The 23,576-nt window shown below is 41.1% G+C and overlaps 1 protein-coding gene across 2 annotated transcripts in view; it reads right to left on the reverse strand.

Moving 5' to 3' along the window:
* CCDC93 (coiled-coil domain containing 93) overlaps positions 1–23,020 on the reverse strand; it is a 114,819-nt gene extending 91,799 nt beyond the window's left edge. For both annotated transcript variants that reach the window (XM_043998080.1, XM_043998079.1), the window contains exons 1-6: positions 22,866–23,020; positions 16,058–16,171; positions 14,838–14,932; positions 12,662–12,773; positions 6,383–6,481; positions 4,500–4,556 (exon numbers count right to left, since the gene is read on the reverse strand). In XM_043998080.1, coding sequence (XP_043854015.1) covers positions 4,500–4,556; positions 6,383–6,481; positions 12,662–12,773; positions 14,838–14,932; positions 16,058–16,171; positions 22,866–22,907 — 519 coding nt within the window. In that variant the 5' untranslated portion in view covers positions 22,908–23,020. The remainder of the gene's footprint in view (positions 1–4,499; positions 4,557–6,382; positions 6,482–12,661; positions 12,774–14,837; positions 14,933–16,057; positions 16,172–22,865) is intronic.
* Between the last annotated feature and the right edge of the window lie 556 nt (positions 23,021–23,576).

Consider the following 23,576-nt stretch of genomic DNA (forward strand, 5'->3'; position numbering starts at 1 on the left):
TTCCAATTCAAAGGTTAAAAGTGATGGAAGTTGGGGCGGCTAGGTGGCGCAGTGGATAGAGCACCGGCCCTGGAGTCAGGAGTACCTGAGTTCAAATCCGGCCTCAGACACTTAACACTTACTAGCTGTGTGACCCTGGGCAAGTCACTTAACCCCAATTGCCTCACTAAAAAAAAAAAAAAAAAAAAAAGTGATGGAAGTTGAGGGATCAGTTGGAAGAAAACTCCAGGTGAATTAAATAATATCTAGTATAAGAGAGTTGCCTCATTCTTCCTTAGAGATGACAGCTCAAGAAAGGAGGTTCCTGTCTGGCAGGCTGTACACTAGCTGGGATTAGGAAATAATTACAAAGGGAAGATCTTCAGCAATGAAGGGAAAGCTGCCCTGAGGTGACAGATTTCATTTTATTATGCCCTTTGAAACATCACCTTCCACCATGCTTACTCTGATGATTATTCTGTGAAAAATGAAGCCAAAGGGGAAAAATGTGTGGAAAATGAGAGCCTAGATACGGCCTCACAGGGAAGTAATATAGGGTTTAAGGAGAGATTTTAGAGAGGTAAAACAGTGAGTAATTATTCCTGAGGAGAAAAAAAGGGAAGAAATCAATGTGGCTGCACAGGGAGCTCTCTACAAAGCTCAGATTTTACAAGGATATAATGATGTCTAGCACTTAAAAATCCACCAAGTGCTATGCTCACAACAGCCCAAGAATTTATATCATGAATTAGGAAACTGCAGTACTGAGAAACTAAATGACTTGTGCACAGTTACACAGCTATTAAGTGCCAGTGAGGAATTACTTAAAGTCAAGACTCCTGACTCTAAGTCCACTACACTCTCACTCCATAATGCTGTTTTTAGGCCTGTGGCTACATCAGAGAGATGACATATGTACAAGTATACCATGACATCCTTGCAAAGATCATAGAGAAATGTGGGCTGGATGATAAGACGGTTAAATGGATACTAACTTGTCAAACAACCATATCCAAAGACAACTAGTTAATGGCTTGATGTCAATCTTGAGGGGAAAATGGGAAGTGGAGGTTCCAGCAATATCCTGTGGGGCTCTGCTTGATCCTGGTCCAAGTAAGATTTTTATACACCACATATATGAAGACATAGATGACATGCTTTTCAATCTGTTGAGGGCACAAACTGGAACAGCTAATATAAGCAAGGAGGTGAAATTTAATATAGCTGGTTTGCCACATACTGAATATGTGTGAAAAAATTGCTGAAAAATACAAATTGAGGGTAAATCAATAGAAGCACAAAGAGAATAAGTCCATGGTTTGTCAGATGACATTAGGAATACTGTGTTCAGTAAGTTTGAGGTACCACATTTTACATGGGGCACTGATATATGAGAAGCATGAACAGGATGGTGAGAGGAGTGAAACTATGTCCTATGAATAACTAAAGGAACTAGAAATGTTAGATGGTGGCTTCCTCAAAGTTGCACTCAAGATAATTATTAGTATCTTAACTTGACAGACTATGTGCCCTAAAGCTTTACTAGGGTACTAAATGTATGTTATCTTCAGGCTAATTATGAGAAACTGCCTAGTAATAGTACTCCCTGTACCTAAAGCTCTGAGGGTTCTAAATGTGTGCTAAGGCTAAGTTTCCTGAAAGAACCATTATGAGTGCAAAAATGATTATCCCTCAGCTCAGCCAATGACCAAGCAGTACCTCCAAACTTCAAAGCTAATTTAAAAAAAAGAGAGAGACTTTATTGATATAAGTAGTCTATACAAGTAGTATATACAAGCAAGAACAATCCAGTCTCAAATTCCATTGCTCATTGAGATTTACCCTTCAATCCTCACATAGATCATGGAGTTTGTCATATCATGTCAATAGCTAGCATAGGACCAAGAACTTTCCAGAAATTTAAGAGCATGCTCTTCATTTGAAAGTACCCAAGGGAGCCTTGGCAGTTTTTGCCTTCACTACATTGGTTATTCATCTGAGATACTTTCATCTTTTAATGATGCCATGATAATGCCTCCCACATACTATCTATCCATTTAGAGAACCTTTGCTGCTAAATACTGGGGTATAAATAAGAGGCTGATCACCTCTCTGGTCCTTGGAATTAGCCCCTCAATCCAAGGCTATTCAGCTTAGTAGAAATTCTTGCCGGTCCTCCTTTCTAAGAAGAGTAAATTAATAAGAAAAGAATAAGAACAATTACATTTCTTCTAATCATGTCACAAAAGTAGGCCCAGATAATAAAACACAAGCCCCTGGAGCTTTTACTTTCAACAAACTGAGAAACTGCATGGAAAATCTGTACCAATACTCAGTAAAGAAGCTCCAAAAGACAGATGGATTTCTAGAAGCAAGTGTTCAATGGAAAGGAGAAGGAAAAAATGAACAGAAAATCTACCCCAGTCGACATTCAAAAAGATTTTCAATAGTCTCTCCAGGTCTGTACATGGACTTAAGTTCACACTAATAAATATTTTCAAAAATCACTCTCTAAAATTATATGAACTAGAACAAATTTTATCTCTTTACCTTATTTTCATTTTCTTAATCAGCTAGAAAAAAAAAACTTTTTTACTTTCTAGCTGATTTTGTTCAATATCACATTACTAAGCGGGCAGGATTTTTTTTTAAAGTCACTTTCAATGAGGGAAAAAATACACTTCTAGGTCAACATGGCCGAACTATTCTTCCTGACAGGCTACACTTTTCTAGTGTAACAATTGGAATGACACTACCTGCTGGAGAGCTACAGTAGGAAAGCTCCACCATGAGGAGAAGGCATCTGAGGGCAAGCCATGCAGTTTTCCTTGGCGTCAGGAAGTGATGTTTGCTTGTGGGTACTGTCTATAAAAGAGGTGAGGCTTGCTCTCTTGGTCTCTTTTTGGAAGACCTCAGGGGGAAGAGACGCTGGAGACATTGGTTCCCTGAGATAGACAGCTGAATCTAGGCCTTTCTCTCTCTCTTCACCAAATTCTTATTCTCCTTCATAAATGCTTAAAAGTTTAACTCTTGCTAAAGCTTATAATTTATTGGCGACCACTTATTAGATATTTTAGACAGACTAGCTAGAATCTTAGCTCCTTACACTAGCCCTGACTTTTGCCACCATGATGACAAGTAGCAGGGATATTCTATTATTCAATTCTCTAGAGTTGCTAAATAGTTTGGGTAAGAATGTATCAGGTGGGGCAGCTAGGTGGCGCAGTGGATAGAGCACTGGCCCTGGAGTCAGGAGTACCTGAGTTCAAATCCAGCCTCAGACACTTAACACTTACTAGCTGTGTGACCTTGGGCAAGTCACTTAACCCCAATTGCCTCACTAAAAAAAAAAAAGAAAGAAAGAAAGAAAAAAAAAAAGAATGTATCAGGCATTTGATAAAAAGCTAGAGGCTTTTCCAGAGGGATCGCCAAGGGTAAAAAGACAGAGGAAAAGACAAAAGCATCAACATGTAAAAATAAAAAGTCTAATATATATAAAAACTGGGGAGATGCCTTTATGTTATTGCTATGTTCATAACTTACATGAAACTAAAAAATGCAGACACCAAATGTACCAACCTACAAAAATATCTGGCCAGCACACCCTCCTCTAAAAGCAAAGTGAAGGTGTAAAGAGGAACAATTTGCATTTTTTTTTTAATCACCTGCCCTTTAATCTAGAGCTCAGAAGGGACTGATAGAAGTATACAACCCAAGACCTCCATATTGGGAATATATTTCTAACCACAGCTAACTCTAGTTAGGAATGTAAGACATGACAAGCTGTTGATCTGAGAAGCTGCCATTTAGAGCAGTAGAACGGTGTAGTGGGAAAAGCTTGAGGCTTAGACAGGAAGAAGTGGGCTTCAATCTTATCTTTAATAGTTACATTTATGCAACTACAGGCAACTCATCTTATCTGAGCCTGTTTTCTCACCTGTAAAATCAGAGGACTGGACTAGATGATCTCTAAGGTGCTTTCCAGCTCAGTATCTATAATCTTATAAAGTCTCATTCGGTACACTGCCAAATCACATTACGCATGCTCATATCTCTTTGCTCAGAAGACTATTTCATCAGATTAATATATTTTTTATGAAAAGAAATACTTAAATTTTAGCAATGCAAGCAGATGATAAAAACTTCAAATACACAATATGACAGGGTACACTCTATTCAGCTATTAGCAAAAGAAGTATCCTATTCAGTAAGAAAAACAATAATTTTAGCTGTCATTTTCTCCCCAAAAGCCAGAACTGAGATAAATAAAAAACAAAGTCAGTACATCCTTGTGTCTGAAACACAAGTCCTATGACCCTTTCCAAAACAGGAGCTGTCTTCACACTAACTGAGGCTCCCTTCTGGAACAAACTCAATAACAAGAAATATGGTTTTTAATAGAAATAATTTTTTCCTTATGCTAAAAGATATAAAAAATAGGTTTTCTTTTTCTATAATTAAAGAAATAGAGAGTGCTCTGAACCAAACATCACCTGAAGAACATATAAGAGAGAACTTACAAATATATCAGTTACTGTCTTGATGGACTTTTCTTTCCTTTGCAGGAAGTCATCATCCTGTAAGATAATTGATAGTTAATAAACACATGCGAAGTCATGATTAAAATTCAACCGATAAATCAGGTTATAAATCTGCCTTCCCAATTACTCCTTTGATAAAGAAAGCCTATTTTCCATGGCAAATGAAAACATCATGGGAAAAAGCTAATTTGCACAAACAGTTCTCAACCTGGATGAGTCACCCAGGGAAGTGTGTGCTTGAGATTGGTAGTCACATCTGCCAAACATCTACCTATCTTGAAAGTTCTATACAGAACTATACAGTCCATGGATCTCAGGTATAACCTATACACATTAGGGAAGTTACAGGAACATAGGCTTCAAGGTACTAAATTGACTTTACTTGGTTTAAAGCACTATTCAATCTCCACTAGTCATTAGCTGTTGGGATAGAATTACGTTGGCTCTTTCTTTAGTTAGGAGAAATGGCTTCCTTGTATTTCTTTATCTTTATTTTAGCCTCTTGTTTAAAGTCATGCTATTCCCTTTTTGCAGTCTCCTTGCTCAGCTGAAAGGAAATATATTTTTTTAATCTGGGCCCTAGGTTTACCTTTCCATTTGTAACTACCTAAAACCTACCCTTAAATTCATCAACATCCTGTAGGGCAGAAGTTTTTAAGCTTTTTTTTTTGGGGGGGGGGGGAGGGAAGATGGGTCATAGACCCCCTGGTGAAGTCTGTGAATCCATTCTCAAAACAGTTTTTAAATGCATAAAATAAAATACATAGGATTACAAAGGAAACCCTAAATTCACAGACTCCCCAAAATCCAGCCATACACGTTCGGTCAAGAACCCCTAGTGTGAGGTAAACTTGCTATAATGGGGGAAGCGTCACCTGGAGGTCTTGTGTCATGAGAGATACCTGTGGATCCTGATTTGACCCCACCTTCTCACCCTACTAAGCACGCATTATAAAACGGGCCAAAGAAGAAAGCCTCTGTCCTAGGATTAAAACCTGCTAATTCTTTCTGCTGTTGCTCATCTTGTTGGCCTTCTTACGTCTCCATCTTGTCTACCTAGATTTATTTACCTCCTCCCCTGCCTCAGCTGGTCTGTTTTGTCACAAAGACTTGGGTCCAAATTCCATCTACTATAAGACAGTAGCTGTGTGATCCTGGTTTAACCTCTTTGGGCCTGAGTTTCCTCATTTATAAAATGAGATGGTTCTTGGCCCAATATTCTCAAATGTCCTTCCTAGCTCTAAATTCATAATCCTGTGATCCTAGACCTATTCCACCTGTCTGACCCTTAATACTTGCCTGTACTTGACAGCTTTCCTGCTGAGTCCTTTGGAATGTGCTAGATCCCTCCTAGTATGGAGGTACTGACGCTTCCCAGTCACCCCAGCGTAACAGCTATACTCTATGTACAGTGAGGGCATTCACAAGAGGGAAGTATGACGCTCTTCAGCTCCCTACCCTTTCCCCCATCAAAACTATCCTCTCCTTCCTCCCCCAGATACAAGGTTTCAGGTAAAACTCAGAGCATCTCTCACAAAATAATTGAGAAACCCTTGCTTTACATGTCTACTAAACCCTCAAGAATTCTGAACCCAGAGAAGTACAAGGAGACCCAGTTTGGACAATGAAGATTGAATAGTTTGGGGGAAAGGTATTGAATACCATATACCTGTAACTTATTCAATGTACATATAGTTTCTGTCTGAGATTCATGCAAAGTAAAAAGCTGGAGAGGACTCTAAGAATGGTACTTTAAGCAAGTGTTCACTAAATGTTACTAAGCATCCCTTTTCTATCTGTTTCCCTGCTTCCTTCAAGAGCTATAATTCCAACACAGAAGAGAGGAAAAAACAGACACTGACCTCAGGGAGACTATAGGTTTTCTGAAACTGAGATATGGAATAGGAGCGGATGTAGTCACCCATTTCTTCTCTGGTTTCTATGGCACGTTTCACCAACCACTAATAAAGAAAAATAGTGTTAAATGTGTCAATACAGCTAAAATCTCATTACAACAGTTGCCATTATAAAGAAGGCCTCTATAAAATAATGCTATTTCCATATTGTTGAAGTTGATCCCCAATAATAACTTTGTTGACCCAGTTACATTTAATTCACTACAACAAAGTTCTGTTGTAGGGAATTGGTGATCTGAGTTCTAGTTCTAAGGCTACATTAGCTCTATGACTATGGGCAAGTCATTTCATCCCATCTGTCTGGGTATGAGAGGGTTGCCCAGGGTCCCAATGCCAGTATGTGTCAGAGGCAGGGCTTCAGAAACTATGTCTTCCCTATTCCAAGGCCAGCTCTCCACCTACAATGACATGACACTATTTCTCATCAGGTCAATATATAACACAATAGACAAAAAGATTCAGGAACTTGGAAGATAAAAAGGAATATGGAGACAATGTGCCAGTTCTCTCTCATCACCCTCACTGAGTTTAGAGCACTCCTTGTCACTTGCTAATTCTCTGAAAGAGACACTGAGTATCAGCTCTGTTTCATCTCTTGTCTTCCGTCTGACAGGAAACAAGATTTCTAGCAGTGTACCTATCAAAACAACATTTCACTACAATAAAACAATTTGGACATTCCATGATATTCACTGAGATGGGTTCACTTAGACTGAATGTCTGTACAAAGATTTTCTGAGACACTCAAGAACTTAATTCTGTAAAATGTTATCAACACTATATATATTTAAGAAAGTGAGACAGCATGGGAAAAACATGATTTCTGGAACGAGAGCACCCATGTTTAAATTCCATTTCTGAGGCACACCACCTGTGTGACCTTGTGCATATTAATTACCTCCTTGGGACTCAGTTTCCCTACCCTTCACGAAGGTATTGAAGAGGATAGCCTGAGGCCCCTTCACATGAAGTCTATGAGACAATGAGACTCAAAACATTCACTTAATCTCCCTCAACTCTCTAGCACAAATGCATATAACACACTTGGTTGCTATTTCCCCCAGGAAAATACTGCAATTTACTATCTTCACATTGAGTGGTAAGAGAGGAAGCTGGTCATACACCAATCTTTTCTGCCAATTTTAGTTTTTTGGTTTGTTTGTTTGTTTGATTTTGTTTTCCCAGAGCAATGGGGGTTAAGTGACTTGCACGGGGTCACACAGCTAGTGAGAGTCAAGTGTCTGAGGCCAGATTTGAATTCAGGTCCTCCTGAATCCAGGGCTGGTGCTTTATCCACTGCGCCACCTAGCTGCCCCCTTTTCTGCCAATTTTAAATAGGAGGAGCTACAATGTGTATCTCCCTAATCCCCAATACAGAGAATACTGGTGACTCCAATACAAAAGATTCAAGCTTTTGGCCAGCACCTGTCAGTGAGTACACAGAGAACTGTGACCACCATGTCCCACTTTTGGAGATGTGCTGGGATTCACCAGAGTAAGTCCTTCCCTGCTCAGGAACTTTATCCTTAGCTTTCATCCTGTTCCTCCCATCACCTCAAAGCCTCAGAAAAATGAACTGTTAGCACATTCTCATAAAAAAGGCCCAAGAGGGCAGCCAGGTGGCACAGTGGATAGAGCACTGGCCCTGGAGTCAGGAATACCTGAGTTTAAATCCAGCCTCAGACACTTAACACTTACTAGCTGTGTGACCCTGGGCAAGTCACTTAACCCCAACTGCCTCACCAAAAAAAAAAAAAAAAAAAAAAGGCTCAAGATCTCTACTCTAGGCTAGGTTAACTTGGTATTGTGCAGACGAAAGTGGACTGAATTAGGAGAAGATCTAGGGTCTAGTCTCAGCTATGTGACTCACTACCTGTGGGATCTCAAGCAAATAAATTAGCCTCTCTGGGCCCCAGCTTCCTCACCTGCAAAATGAAGAAAACGCACCTGAGCCACACACCCACCTCATGGGGTTGCTGTAAAGATGACATAGGCAAAGCACAACAGACACCTTATGGTGTTACATAAGCATCAATCATTATTATTATGTCTAGACTATCTATCCAGAACATTTGAAGAGATCACCTGAAATCTCTTTTGAAGAAACAAGTCTCCTGAGCACTAACAGGAAAACACAGACACAGTGGAGCTAGCCAGACGTCCATTTGCACGCTACTTCCGAGTCAGAGGAAATCATTATATGTTCTCTCATTAAAACAAGGGTCAGTATTCAGCTACCCCCAGGAAAAATAACCCTCTGTTTAATGAGGTCACATGTTAGTTAGATGCATTTTTTAAAAAGCATTTCCCTGTGAATATTCTTCTTAGTAAGAAGCTGGGCCAGTTCCATCAATATCCAGATTTATTTATCTTAGTGAAACTGGGAGGAAAAACCAGCACAGGAAGAAGTGCCCTAGAGAGCCATTAGATTGTAAGTTATCTGAGGACAGGGACTATGTTTTTCTTTATATCACTAGTGCTGAGCACAGAGCCTGACATATACTAAGTCCTTAAGAAATGCTTGTTGGGGGGCAGCTAGGTGGCGCAGTGGATAGAGCACTGGCCCTGGATTCAGGAGGACCTGAGTTCAAATCCATCCTCAGACACTTAACACTTACTAGCTGTGTGACCCTGGGCAAGTCACTTAACCCCAATTGCCTCACCCCCCCCCCAAAATGCTTGTTGGCTTGACCATAACAGGAGTTTCCAAATTCCTAGACGAACCTGTTCTGTTACAAACAACAGCAAAACTGCCAAATTCTGATCCATCGATAGTTTTAAGGATTCACAGAAGCAGGCACAAGTTATGATGGACTGTGGTCAATGACCCACTGTTTGTGGGGAAGAATAATAAAAAATGCATAAATTCTAGGATAGAGCTAGGGGTTTATAAAAGAATTTCTCTTTAGTTTTTGGGTTTCTTCTTATCTGAGTGACAGTAAAAAAAATGCAAGAAATTTTCTGCAAACGAAATAACATACAAACCATGTTGTACAACTTAAAGAGAAATAGAAATACTTGCTGCTGCTACTATACTATTATTATTACGACTACAGGTGGCAACACAGGTTGGCATTAGGGCACATTCAAAACTGCTGAACCTTACAGCTAAAAATGACATTAGAGATCATATGGTCCAACCCCTTGACTTTATAGATAAGGAAATGGAGGTGGAAAGGGAGTTAATGACTTGTCCAGGGTCAAAGAGAGGAAGAAACAATTTGTTCCTTGTTTTTTTTGTTGTTGTTGTTTTGTTTTGTTTTGTGAGTGGTGCCTGGAGCCAAATAAGCATCAGTCAACAAACCACATTAATACTGGCTCTAAGACCAACACAAGGTGCATTGGTCTGACGAATGAAATTACTAGAAACCTCCCCCCCCATGTCAAGCATAACCAGTAGCTCCTGTTAAGAACAAGACCCACTGTCCAAGTGAGCGCCCCTTTGATTCAGGTCTGGCAGTGGTTCCTGTGCTATGGTAGAGCCCCCCAGTTTCCCATACTTAAAAACTATAAGCTGTAGAACACACACACACACACACTCATTCACTCACCAAACATTTATTATGCACCAAGTATGTGAAAGGTCCTGTGCTACTATTTGCTTGAAAGAAAGATGGATAGCTATGTAAAACTTCGTCTCTATAAACTCAGTAGTGGCTGGTCTGCCCATAGTACACATACAAAATTACATGGCCTCCTTTATCATCCCTGGTAAGGCCTTGGCTTTTACTGTCCTCGGAGAGCAATGCAAGGGTAAGGTGATAACTACCTGGTGAACGGGCTTGTTCAATAAGTTCTCACTCTTCCATTCTAGCCTATCAGTTTTCTGATACCACTAGTTTTCTCCATTCCTCCCTGAGATTCTTCCTATACTTTCCAAAAGATGCAAACTACTCATTTCCATTTATCAGTCTCTGGTCCTCCTTCCTTCAAAATTAAGTCAAAGTCCACCATACCCAGGAAGCTCCCTTGGATTTTGAGAAAACAATTATTAATAATGGTGTTTTGGGGAGACCAGGGACCTCCCCTCCCCCAGGAACTGTGGCTGGTTTCTCAAAGCCAGCCCAGAGACAATAGAAATCAGACTAACTCGGTAAAGTACAGATAAAATCCACATCTTCTTGAAATCGCCTTTCCCCTCAGAGGATTTGTCTTTGCACCACACCCTGATGTCAGCATAGTATAGTTCATTTTAATATGGACCACTCTCAGGTCACATCAACCAATGGAACTGAATGATTCTAGCCAATTCCCTTTGAGCAGTGTGTAAGAGCCACCTCTATCGAAGGAGGAGGCATCTGGACCACAAGAGCTTGCCCTCTCTTGTGCCTGGGGCCCTTGTGAACGAGCCACAAGTTCTCCTCTCTCTCTAGGTAATGTAGGACTCCTGAACTCTGCTTGGAGCCATGTGCTCTCTCTCTCTTAGAGACAATATGGTACTGAGGGTTTTTCGGCTTGTGTTAAATGCGGTCAATGCTCTCCTAACATTTAGTATGATTTAATAAATGCTTACTACCTAAATGGGTGCGATAGCCATTAATTTATAAGTAGCAATATCTTAAAAACCCCAGCCTAGTTCCCCAATAATTTAGGCAGAAAGGGGCTAGTCCCCGATATTTTAAACGACACAGATTATAAGACACTCTTGAACCCATCAGCAGAAAGCTCCACCTTGACTTTTGTAAGATTAGAGACTCCCTTGCTGTTGTTTTTTTCTATTTTGAGGTTTTTCATCATTGCTCTGATTTTTTTCTCTTATAACATGACTAATGCAGAAATAGGATTAATGTTATTATGTGTATATATATATAAAACCTATATCAGATTACCTGCTGTCTAGGGGAGGGGGGGAGGGGGGAGGGAGGGAGAAAAATCTGAAATTGTAAAGCTTGTATAAACAAAAGTTGAGAACTATCTTTACATGTAACGGAAAAAAATAAAATACTTTATTAATAAAAAAAAAAAAAGATTAGAGACTCCTTGAAGAAGAAAAGGTCTGATCCAGACAATACTCTTCCTTAAGAGGCTATTAAAGTGTTTTGTACTCTTTCAGCATTCAAAACTGGAGCATTAATCTCCATCATCCTTATCATCAATAAAAACCAACATGTACCAAACATCTTGAGCAGGAACACCCAAAATACATAACGGGTTATTAAGAGTTACTAGAATGTTTGCACTAGCTTTTTAAATTCGACATCAAGGAGTACATCCATGACATCCTAACACAAGACTTTAGTGCTCCCATCAGATACTGAATCATGCACCCAGTGCACCATAGGTCTGATTCAGGAAACACAGCAGCTAGAGCCAGCTTCAAAGTCAGGAAAGCCTAGGTTGTAGTCCCACCTCTGACACATAATGGCTGAGTCACCCTGGACAAGTCACTTAACTTCATGCTCTCAACAGCTCTGTTTATAGAACTCTGGGAATCAGAGTACCCCCAAACCACCAGTTCTGCTGACAGCCCAGCCCCCACCAACATCATCCAGAGGATCAATCCTCATGTAGAAAAGGCCAACCATCTCTACTGACTGTTACCTGCAGGGCAGGAAAACCAGCTTAGGTGAAGCAGCAAGGGACCCTGAGCTAGAGAGAGGATTTATCTGCCAGACAAATCAAACCGCTGCCATTACCTCCTCACAGACCCAGATGGAGTTAGGCCAGGACCCCAATCACAAGAGGCCTTGGAAAAGCAGTGCTCTGCTCCTAGCCCAGTCCCCACTTCCATCACCCTAGGAAACAGGGATCCCGGTGGAGACATGGCCCATCAGATGCTGTAGCTTTCAGTGGAAAAGAAAGATAATGCCATGAAAGTCCTTGGCATGGTCAAATGGTTCAACATCATAAAAGGATATGGTTTTTATTATTTCAAATAACATCAAAGAAGATGTATTACCATTGGTTTTGCTACTGTGCCCTAAGGACAATGGGGACTTTTCATTTGACTGGGAACTGAAACCTCTCTATGTGTTGTCTCCCCCTTTTAGAATTTGAACTCTTTGAGAGCAGGGATGGTCTTGCTTTTCTACTTGTATCCTCAATGTTCAGCGCAGTTTAGTACATAGTTAAAACTTAATAAACGCTTTCTCATTTCATTCATTAATTCATTCATTCACATACTCATTCATAAGTTTCAGATAAGGAGCTAACTTCTGTTGATATAGGTAATTTTCTAAGCCAAAGAAATCATACCCACCCCCTAATATACAGGAAGGCTCCTACCTGAACAACAGGAAATATATGAATGAAATCCAGCCCCTGGATCTGATGGGGCTCCAGCCGGTGTGGGCACTTCATCCTTGGCAGGACAGACACAATTTTTTCTGTCAGGGCACTATGGAAGAAAAAAACCAACAAAAGGCTGAAAAGGCAACAAATGACCTTTGAAAAACCTCTGAAGAGACAATTTCTGAGTAATATCCACAGTGGATAGGGGAGAATGGACTTTACAGCAGGATGATTTGGAGCTAGTTATGGGAAGAATATACTGGCAGAGTCATGAGACATCAGGAATCTCCTGCTTGTGGATCTTTTTCAGATGTGAGTGACAGGAGAAAGATAGGCACCCATCTCCTGTGTGGGACAGATATAGACCTTTGCAGATGTAGATGTAGATGTACCTATATTTGCATAGAAGTGTATGCATGCATGTCTTTCTCCAACAATTTAAAGGCAGCCTTGAAAAGATGTTCTCAGCCTTTGAAAGGGGTGATCTCTAGAACCAGAGGTTCTAGGTTCCAGTGACTGGACAACATCCATCTTTAACAACTGAATGTGTGCTTCTATAATAATGCATGTAGGGTAGGTTCTTTTTGTATTTTTGGTTAAAAACCACACTGCAGTTCAGTAAGAGGAAAGCTCCCTCTAGTGCCTGCAGGCTCCTTAGTCTGACCAAGATAAGCAACTGCATTTATAATACATCATTTATTCTGCAACCTAAAATGAAAACAAAGAAAAAACGTAGATGGGTCTGATTATTATGAAGTTTCCTTAACCCGTGCCTAAATTTCCTTTTCTATAATTCCTCCCATTGTCCCATTGCTCTTAATTCTGCCCATTAGGACAAAGCAGAATAAGCCTGATCCCACTTCCATAGCAGAGCCTTCCAAATACTTGGAAGACAGTTATTCCCTAACCTAACCCTTTTGTTGTACAAATTAGCAAAATGAGGGCCAAAGAAATGATTTATCCACAACTAAATGGCAAAACCAGGATGAAAAACTAAGAGTCCTGACTTCTACCAGGTGAACACCAATATATGAGCATTACAGGGAGGGCCTTTATATTCCTAAATAGCAATACTACCTACAAACTGCTTCATCCTTTTCTGATCCTGAAAAGGGCAAAAGCCTGGTAGAAAGGAACACAGACCCACACACAGGAAATGGCTGGGAGGCGAGGAGGGAAGAAAAGGTTATTGCGGAAGTGAGAAGCCCATCCCAAGAGGGATCCAGAAGGAAATGTTTACTATCAGGCTCAGCTCTTCTGTCACCACACAAGATAAGCTTCTTGCTAACTTCCCACTGCCTAACTGACAAGTGTATTTCCTGAGTGCCTACCATACACGAGGCACCATGCTAGTCACTGTATTTACAAGGTAGCCTCACATCAGTGGGAATGAACTCAAGGATTACCAGCTGAACTGTAGAGATTTAATAAATGTTGACTGAATGAATATTAGCCTAAGCAGTATATAATTAGGAAGGTAAATCTGTTGAATAAATTAATCAATCACATAATGCATTCCAAAGCCAGATAGAGCTGATTTTTGGATTATTTTGGGATTATCTGTAGCTTTCGAGTGATAATAAAACCATAGAATGTCAGAGTTGGAAGAGACCTTATAGATCAATGTTTAAGCACCTCATTTTACAGTAGGAGAAATTGAGGCCCAGAAAGAAGTGACTTGCCTAAGGAAATACAGACAGTAAGTGACAGAAAGGACTAGAATCCAGGTCTTCAGATCAATAAATGCCAGAGGCCCAACTATGTCATTTGAGGATGATCGAACTAGGTCCTTAGCAGGATAGTGGGAAGGTGTTCTTGGGCAGAAGGAAGTCAAAATACAAAGTAAAGCGTTTCAAAGATCACTAACAGGGAAGACAAAAAGTTCCCATCTTCTGTGTGAGATAGATACCCCATACCTGCCTCATAACTCTTCTAATCATGTCCTGTCTAAATCCCTTAATTACCTCCAACCAACTCCACAGGAGTCTCTTACCTCTCAGCTGAAGAGATCTTGGTTATTTATGTAGATGGTCGCAAAGATTTGGAAGGTTCAGTATCTGAGGCCCCATTTTATTTTGAGTTACACAAAACAATTTTGCACATCCTCTGATCAATAAGAAGTATCATTCAGGACAGATCAACTTCATGGCTAACCCAATTAGCAACTTACATTTTTTGCCCTATTGTAGAGTTTTCCTGAAACAGTAAGTCAACGTCTACATCAAAGTTGCAAGTAGTGATACACCAAGTCATTCCTCCTACTACCTGAAAAACATAAAAAAAAAAATTAATTTTCCCTTTTCAGTTTTGGTGGAAAGGGCAGGGGTGGGAGAAGTCAGAAATATTAATAACTATTTATGTATAACCTATATATGGTCTGTGTGTATATTTATGTATGCATCTGAAGAAGACATGAGTCCACTACTTTAGTTATAGTTCATTCAAAACATGGATTAAGATCAGTCACTCAACATATATTTATGGAACTATTATTGGACACTTCTATAAAAGAGGAATATATGTCATGGTGTCTGCACTGGAGGAATACATACAACCTGTGTGCAGAGGTGAGATTTGTTCATAAGAAAAAGGGAATGATATAAAAGGAGAAATCAAATGCAAGTTGTCTCAAATGACTTGAAAATTGGGGATATGCACTCCCAGAGTTAGCCACAGCATAAACCCAAGGAATGTGTGATCAATCAATTAGAGGGTGGGACAGACGGGCCACATCCTACTCTCTCTACAATAGTCAATCAAGGGTTTGCCTACAACAGAACTATTGTACCCTTTCACCTATTAAATCAACTCTCCCCCTTGGCTCTCCTCCCAGTGCTGGCTTTTCACGGCTGGTCCCTTAGGCTAGTTATAATCTAACTGAAACATCTATATTTTCAATAACATAACTAGGACAGTTACACAAATATCACATATTTAGTGCACTCGATAAATGTTTATTGAAAGATAGTCCAAGAAGAGAGGAAAGGAAAGGAAGGGCAGAAATGTTAGCTTAAATCCTTTACAAGTCTACTATATAACTTAAGTTGGGAAACACTGAACTAGGCAATGACTAAGATCTCTTCCAGGTCGAAACAGTCTACAAATTTATCTATGTAAGAGAAAAAGCTATGACTTGTGATTCATTGTATATTTCATAGTGCTAAGTACTACTGTGAAAACAGAAGCAGCTCAATAAATATTTCTGGATCGGGTTAAGTAAAGAAAATTAACAATCTGAATACTTCTATAACAACTGACAGTTGGTGGGTGCTGGGGGACAGGGGCAGAGGAGCAGATAGAAAACAAAGAAACTTTAGGGAAAATGACTTTCTATTATCTTCTACCCTAATGTCAACTACACTAGCCTGACCCAAAGGATTTTCTTCTTACCTTGTCAAAGGGTGACAAGCCTTTAATTCTTGCCCTGAAATATCCAGCGGCAACCAAGAGCTCCAAAATTTCTGCCAACTTGATATTTTGTTCTTCATCTTCTCTTGTCTCCACCTTAAAGAAGCCAAAAAAAAAAAAAAAGTCAGATGGATGATTTATTTTCATTTGAAGTCAAGATTTAACCAGGGAGAAGACACTTCTATTTATGGAACTCTTGCTAACAATTACTTCAATGACCACTTGCTGAATTCTTATTGTATATGCAGCACAGTGGTAGACCTTCGGTATAAGAAATACAATGGGTGATTTTGCTACCTGTCCACAAGGAACTTAAAATTTCAATAGCTGGAGCAACAAGACAGATATGGAGCAACTATAAAAAAATTCCAAGGAACCATGGAAGTGACAAAGATTATATACTTAAGGAATTCAGAGCAAGAGAAAGATCCTTATGGAGTATGGTTGGTCAGGAATGATTTCTTAAAAGAGGCAAATTTTTAAATGGGCTTTGAAGGAATAGCTAACTTTCAATTTTTGAGAGATTGATTATGTCTGGAGACCAAGAGGACTACAACAGAACCAACTAGCTTGATTGGTCCCAGGAGAGCTGAGACCCAGAAATGTGTCAAAACATGTCTGATAGTACTTTCCTCCGTATTTTTTTTTGGGGGGGGGGGGGTGAGGGTTAAGTGACTTGCCCAGGGTCAAAAGTAAGTGTCAAATGTCTGAGGCCGAATTTGAACTCAGGTCCTCCTGAATCCAGGGCCAGTGCTTTATCCGTTGCGCCACTTAGCTGCCCTTTCCTCCATATTTCTAAGGCAAATATAAAAGGTGTATTTTGCTTTCAGGCAACATGATAAGTAAAAATCTAAATGACAAATAACTTATTCATTAACTCAATAAACTCAGTGCCTACTATGTGTGAGGTACAGTGCTAGACAATGGAAGAAATACATATATTCAATTCCATAAACACTCATTAAGTACCTCCTATGTTCATGGCACCATGTGGAGCAAAGGACTTTTGTGGGGACATTCTAAGTCTTAGGATTCAGAGAAGAATGAGAAATCAAGGAACAGAAGGACCAGAGAGACAAGAACATAAGCATGGGTGTGCAGTATCTAAAACGTGATCCATGTGTTCAAAGCCACTAAATAATTTTTTACTGTTTTTATTATTATTATTATATTGTCTCTCTTTTCCCTCTCCAATCCAATTTTTTAAAAAAGAAGAAAAAGAAGAATGTTTAAATATAGCACCCAAATGTCCACTCACTTTTGGATCTCTCATTTCTCTCCACATCCAGCAGGTCACTAATATATTTTTCATTATTCCTTTGTAATATTCTTTTACATTCCTTCCCCTACAGGACCCTAGCTGAAACTCTGATTACTTCATATTTAAATTATGGTGACAGTCTTCTAACTAGTGTCCTAGATTCCAAGTCCTCTCCCAATGAAGCTATACTGTTCCCCAAACTGCTCTTCCTAAATTATCATTTCAATACTCTCTATCAAAATTTTCTGATGGTTCCCTTCTGCCTGTGGAATACAGTTTAGCTCTGTTATAGTGCAAAGTACACAAGATGTGGATGCAAATCCCAACTCTGACACAACTTAACCTACCTGAGCCTCATTTTCCTCTTATATGAAATGGGAATAATATTTCCACTGAGGAAATTGCTTTGTAAATCTCTAAATACCTTATAATTGAGTCATTATCTCCTATTCTTCTGTCAGAGTCCTTTGTCCCAGTTAGACTGCCTTACCTCATTCCTGACCATACCTTTGCTCATCCGCTCTTGGTTGAGTCTGGAATAGACTTTGCAGTCCGCTTTGATTAAAAGATATCAATCCTTTAAGGCTTAGCTTAAACATCCCTTTTCAATGAGGCTTTCCCTGATCATTCCAATTCAGTGACCTCTCCCTTATTTGAAACTCCTACACATAGCAGTTACTGTCTATACCTCACTTAAGCCTTGACTCACTCTCCAGATTTTTCCTCCCCCTTACGCTTCCTCCCCCAGGAGAAATCTCCACCCTGAGGCCCCATTCTCCTGCTTATTGACTCTATCCCTAGAAACATTATTTTAGGAAGGGCCCCTACTATGTTTCACCTCACTAACAACTGGATTCTAGCTATGCTAGACCAAGTATAGACAAAGGAGGTCACTGCTGGAAGCAACAATCATTTGTGTCCAAAATCAAAAAGAATCTCCCTGCCTACAACATATTGACTTAGAAAATGACACAATAACATTTATATTCTACCGTGGGGGCAGCTAGGTGGCTCAGTACATAGAGTACCTGGCCTGGAATCAGGAAGACTCATTTTTCTTAGTTCAAATCCAATCTCAGACCCTTCCCTAGTTGTGTGACCCTGAACAATTCACTTAACCCTGTTTGTCTCAGTTTCCTCATCTGTAAAATGAATTGGAAAAGGAAGTGGCAAACCACTCAATTATATCTGCCAAGAAAACTCTAAATGAGGTAACCAAAGAGTTGGACACAACTGAAAAATGACTGAACAACCATATTCTACTGTATTTTTATTTATCTTGTTAAATACTTCCCAATTACACTTTTATTCTGGTCCAGTGCAAGCACCTCAGGAATGTTGCAGTTGCATGCCCTACATGGTTTACTGCCTTCAGTCTAGAGGAATCAATTACCAAGATATACGAAGGAAGGCTTTCGAGTTCATTACCAAAAAAGAAAAAGAAAAAGGAAAAAGAGGGTGCTTAAAAATATATTATTAACTGATAATCTATGTGGCTGTTTACTCATCTCTATGAAATCTTTTATGAGAAAAAACCTGTATTTTTGTCACCCACACCCTGAAAGCATCTTCAGTGATGATATGAGAAGTGACTGTCAGACTGAGACAAATGATATGCTAAACTAAGCTACATCATTACAATCACAAAACTAACAGGCAGAGAATGTAGGATCCCACTTTGCTTATAGTTTGTTGACGATGCCGCCTTATAGGTTTTTCTCCAAAAATTATCTCTTGTGAACATTAAATTATATGAGACTTTTTCCTTCTGGGCCCGTGCTCTGGCGGTATGTGTTCATGCTCTTGGTGTGGCAAACTGTAGTCCCAGTGATTCGGGGAGCAACCTTAGACTGGCGGGCTGTTCAGGTGTTTGGTGAGGTTAATTACGGAAAAGCCTAACAGGCTAAGTTTAGAGTTAAGAACATTTCTCCTGTATTTCTATTTTCCTATTTCCTTATCTTTGATTTTTATTAGTTTCACCTTTGTTGTTTTAATTAATTCCCAAGTAATAAAATCTGATCTTTTGTGAACTTAAAAAAAAAAATTATATGAGACTCCTCACTTTTTACATGACCTTTTAATTATCAATATCCATTAAGGCAATAAAGCAAGAATCATAGTATCACACAGTTAGAGCTAGAAGAGAACTTACAGGCCATACAATCCATCACCTCCATTTCAGAAATGACAAATATTGAGAGAAGGAGACATGGACTTGCCCAAGATCATGAAGGTAGCAGAGCCAGGATCCAAGCTGGGGTCCTCTAACTCTAAATACAGCAACCTTTTCATTTTAACATGCCGCCTTGCAAAGACCATATATATTAGGATAAGGCATTTGTCACTGACATGTCATATCTTGCCAGATATGCAAGGGTCTACAGAAGGCATTAATCCCTGGGTCATTGCAAAGTTTCTAGAATGAGATCCATAATCACTCAGAAGGGCTTATCCTAACTCATGGCTTGGGAAAAAACCAAGTACCTGAGTCCATACTCTGAGACATTCTTGATAAACAACCAATTGATCTGGTTCATAAATACAGGTCTTGGATAAATACTTCAAATGAACAAACCGAATAAGAGCAGTAGGGTAAGCTGCATTTTAGAAATATTTTCTAAACAACGTTTGTTTTCAATGGTCCCTCTTCCCACCTTCTCCATAAAACAAAAACCCATCTTGGTGTTTTTGGTTTTTTTTTGCTTTTTTAAATACCAGTATTCTTCCAGAGATGCTTTATGGCTGTAAAATATGGGATACCAGCTTTCAAAGAATTAAAGTTTTAGGTCACCCAGAGGACAATGGGCAAGACAGGCACGAATGGGTTTGTAGCATGTTACCAAAGGAGAACTGTACAAGAGAAGGATCAGAAAAGATATTATCAGAGAAATCTATGACAGGAAAACGAGGTGACCTTGTCATGTAGTGACAATAAGGGATGATCAATGGCCAGATCTTTGTGTTTTATTGGGACCAATGCAAGGATATACAAAAAAAGTGTTTTTTACAGGATGAAAAGGCATGGATGATTTGCAGTCTATATGTTAGAGAGACAATCAGAGAGCTGAAAAGGATTTTAGAGGTCATCTAATACTACACCTTCATTTTACAGATAAGGCAACACAGGTGAAGTGAGATAAAATGACTTGTCCAAAAGACAATCACCAGATACATGGAAGAACTGAAATGGGTTTAGATTCCTCCAGCATACACCAAAAGAGAAACAAAGAGGCATACCAGAAATGGATTAAAGATTTAGAATGAATACTTAATTAAAATGAAAATTGAGGGCATTTTCAACACCTGTCCTAGAATTCTCTTCCTCCTCATTTCCACTTCTTGGCTTCCTCCAAATCCCAGCTAAAATTCTGCCTTCTACAAGAAGCTTTTCCCAAAACCTTTCTTTCTGATGATTATCTCCAATTTATCTTGTATGCACTTTGCTTGCACAAAGTGGTTTTCATGTTGGCTTTCTTTTTAGATCGTAAGCTCCTTGAGGGCAGGGACTGTTTTGTGCCTTTTCTTTGAATCACTAGTTCTTAGCACGGTGTCTGGCACATAGTAAGCACTACATAAATGTTAGTCATTATAATTATTATTTATAACCAAAGCACTTAACACATTTCCTGACACAAAGTAGGCACTTAATAAATGCTCCCTGACTGAGAACTCAGAGAGTAATATTTCTCCCCCAACCCCACCAACTACCACTTTCAAGATGAGAAGGAAAAGCATATGCCATTGTGTTTATGCCAATTCTCTTGCTAAAAAGCAGGTCTGCTTTCAAACATACCAACTAAAGTGAAGGTCCTCAATCACCTCAGGCCTGGATTATTGCAACAGACTGCTTTCTGGTTGGTCTCCCTGCCCCAAATCTCTCCCCTCTTCAGTACCATTCAGCTGTCAAAGTAACCTTCCTAAAGCACAAATCTAACCACCTCACTCAATAAACTCCAGTGGCCTCACTATCACCTCCAGGATTAAATATAAAATCTCTGGTGTTCAAAGCCCTTTTATAAACTGGCTACCATACCCTCAAATATCCTTCAATTCAGTGACACTGGCTTCCTTGCTGTTCACTGAACAAGATACTTGATCTCCCAATCCCAGACCTTTTCAGTGGCTGTCCCCATACCTGGAACGTTTTTCTCCTCATCTTTGCTTCCTGGCTTTTCCTGGCTTCTATAAATACCAGCTGAAATCCCCCTTTCTAAAAGCCCTTCCTAATTCTCCATGATTCTAGTGCCTTCTCTCCAGAAGCAGGGTGAAAGTGAGATTGGTCACTGCACTGACCTTCCTCACTTAAATCCAATTCAGCGCAAGTCATGACATCTGCCACGGTCCTCCTGGAGAACTAAGGACAAACAACCACCACCACCTTTCTTCCACTGATCACGTCCAGTTTACATAGTTTTGCAAGCTTGTTTGTACACAGCTGTTTGCCTGCCTGTTTTCCCCATTAAATTGTGAGCTCATTGAGCAAGGGCTGTCTTTTGCCTTTCTTTTGTACTTCCCAGCTCTTAGACCGGCACTTAAATGTTTATTGACTGATTGGCTGACCTAAAGGCACTGTCTGCTTTTTCTCAGTGTCAGCTTGCCAACAGGAAACTTACTAGAACAAGAAACTTAGCTCCTTAGCTAATAACATCCCCTCCAAGAGAAAGTCCTGTGTCAACAAAACAGAAGACTCCAAATCTCAAGAATAAAGCCTCCATTAACAAAGCTCCCCGCCCTCCTCCCTCCCCTCCCAAATTACCCCCAAGACCTTTTCAGCAGGCTCCAGACCCACATCCTTATCTCTCTGCACACAGGATGCCCTCGCACACAGAAGACAAGATTCGAGGTGCCTTTCATGACAACACCACGACAGGTGTGAAGCCGAATTCCCCACCTGGCCACAAGCACGAGCAGGAAATCTGGGTATTTCTGATCTACTACGGGGAAAGGAGAGGCTGACACCACCCCTCACCCAACAGAGGCAGCGGGAGCCGAGAAGAAAGACCAGCGATCCCTGCAAGGTCACTCCTTGCACAATCATTAAACCCAGCCACCCAGAGGAGTAAGTTCTGTCTCGTGATCCGTAGATAAAGGGAAGGAGCCTCGGGTCCTCGGGTCGGAGAAGCACCCGGCCCGGCAGGCAGGGAGAAGGGCAGGAAAGGCAAGGCTCCGGCACCACTGACTCGCGTGACAGCGATCAGGGCTGGCGCCCGGGCTTCCCCGAGCATATAGCGTAGCCCCAGAGCCCCCTCCAGACCTTTCCACTGGCCCGGGGGATCCCCAGAGACTTGGAGAAAACCCGGAGGCGGGGCCGCCAGGAGGGGAGGGGGGCCAGCGCGCCCGCCTCTCCCGCTTCTCTCGCCTGCCTCCCCCCTCTGCCCCCGAGAACCCTCCCCCGCTTGCAAACACACCTGGGCATGGGGGTGCGAGCACGCCGGGGGCCCCCCCTTCCCCCTCAAGCCCTCTACGGGGCACGCCCAGGAAACACTGTCCCCGAAGGGTTCCTAGCTGGGAGGGGGACGCATTCCGTACCTCCTGCGGAGCCTGGGGCTCCTGCCCCCGGGGGGGCTCCATGACCCACCCACCCAGGTCCCGGGCAAGCAGCAGCAGCAAAGCCGAGGCGGGGAACCACCAGAGGAAGTCGTCCCTTGTTCCGAGCTGCTACCGGGGTGGAGTGCAAAGAGAAAACTTCCTCCGCCCCCAGCCAAACCTCCTCGCCGCCTGTCCCGGCCTGCGCGTGCGCGTTGGCGCCAGCCGCGGCCCGGGACAACGCGCTCCGTCCCGGGTTTCCGAGGCAGCCGGGAAGGAGCGGCGAACGCCAGCGTCAAGTTCGGGTTCGGGAAGAGGCGGCTGCACCGGCCCCAAGGGTTTGCTGGAGTGGGTCGGTTTCCCGGTCCAAGAGGGCAACTGCATGGAAAAAGCAAGCGTCCTCCCTCTGCCCCCTTTGCAAAATAGGGCTGCTTTCTGATTTGACGAGGAAGCACTTTTGATGGGACCCTTCCCATCAAATCGAGTTAAGAAGACCTGGCATCCAGTGCCGGCAGTAACCGTGCCCGGGACGTGTCCTAGATTGGAATGCTAGAAGCCTGATGCACTGGAAAGAGTGTTGGCGCTGGAGTCAGGGGACCCGAGTCACTAACTGTGTGTGGACAAAACCACTTAACTTCCCCGGGCCTCAGTTTCTTTGTCTGCAAAAAGAAGAGGTTGTACCCACTGGCCTCCAAGGTAGCCCTTCTAGTTCTA

The sequence above is a fragment of the Dromiciops gliroides genome, chromosome 3 (assembly GCF_019393635.1).
Source record: "Dromiciops gliroides isolate mDroGli1 chromosome 3, mDroGli1.pri, whole genome shotgun sequence".
Taxonomy (NCBI): Eukaryota; Metazoa; Chordata; class Mammalia; order Microbiotheria; family Microbiotheriidae; genus Dromiciops; species Dromiciops gliroides.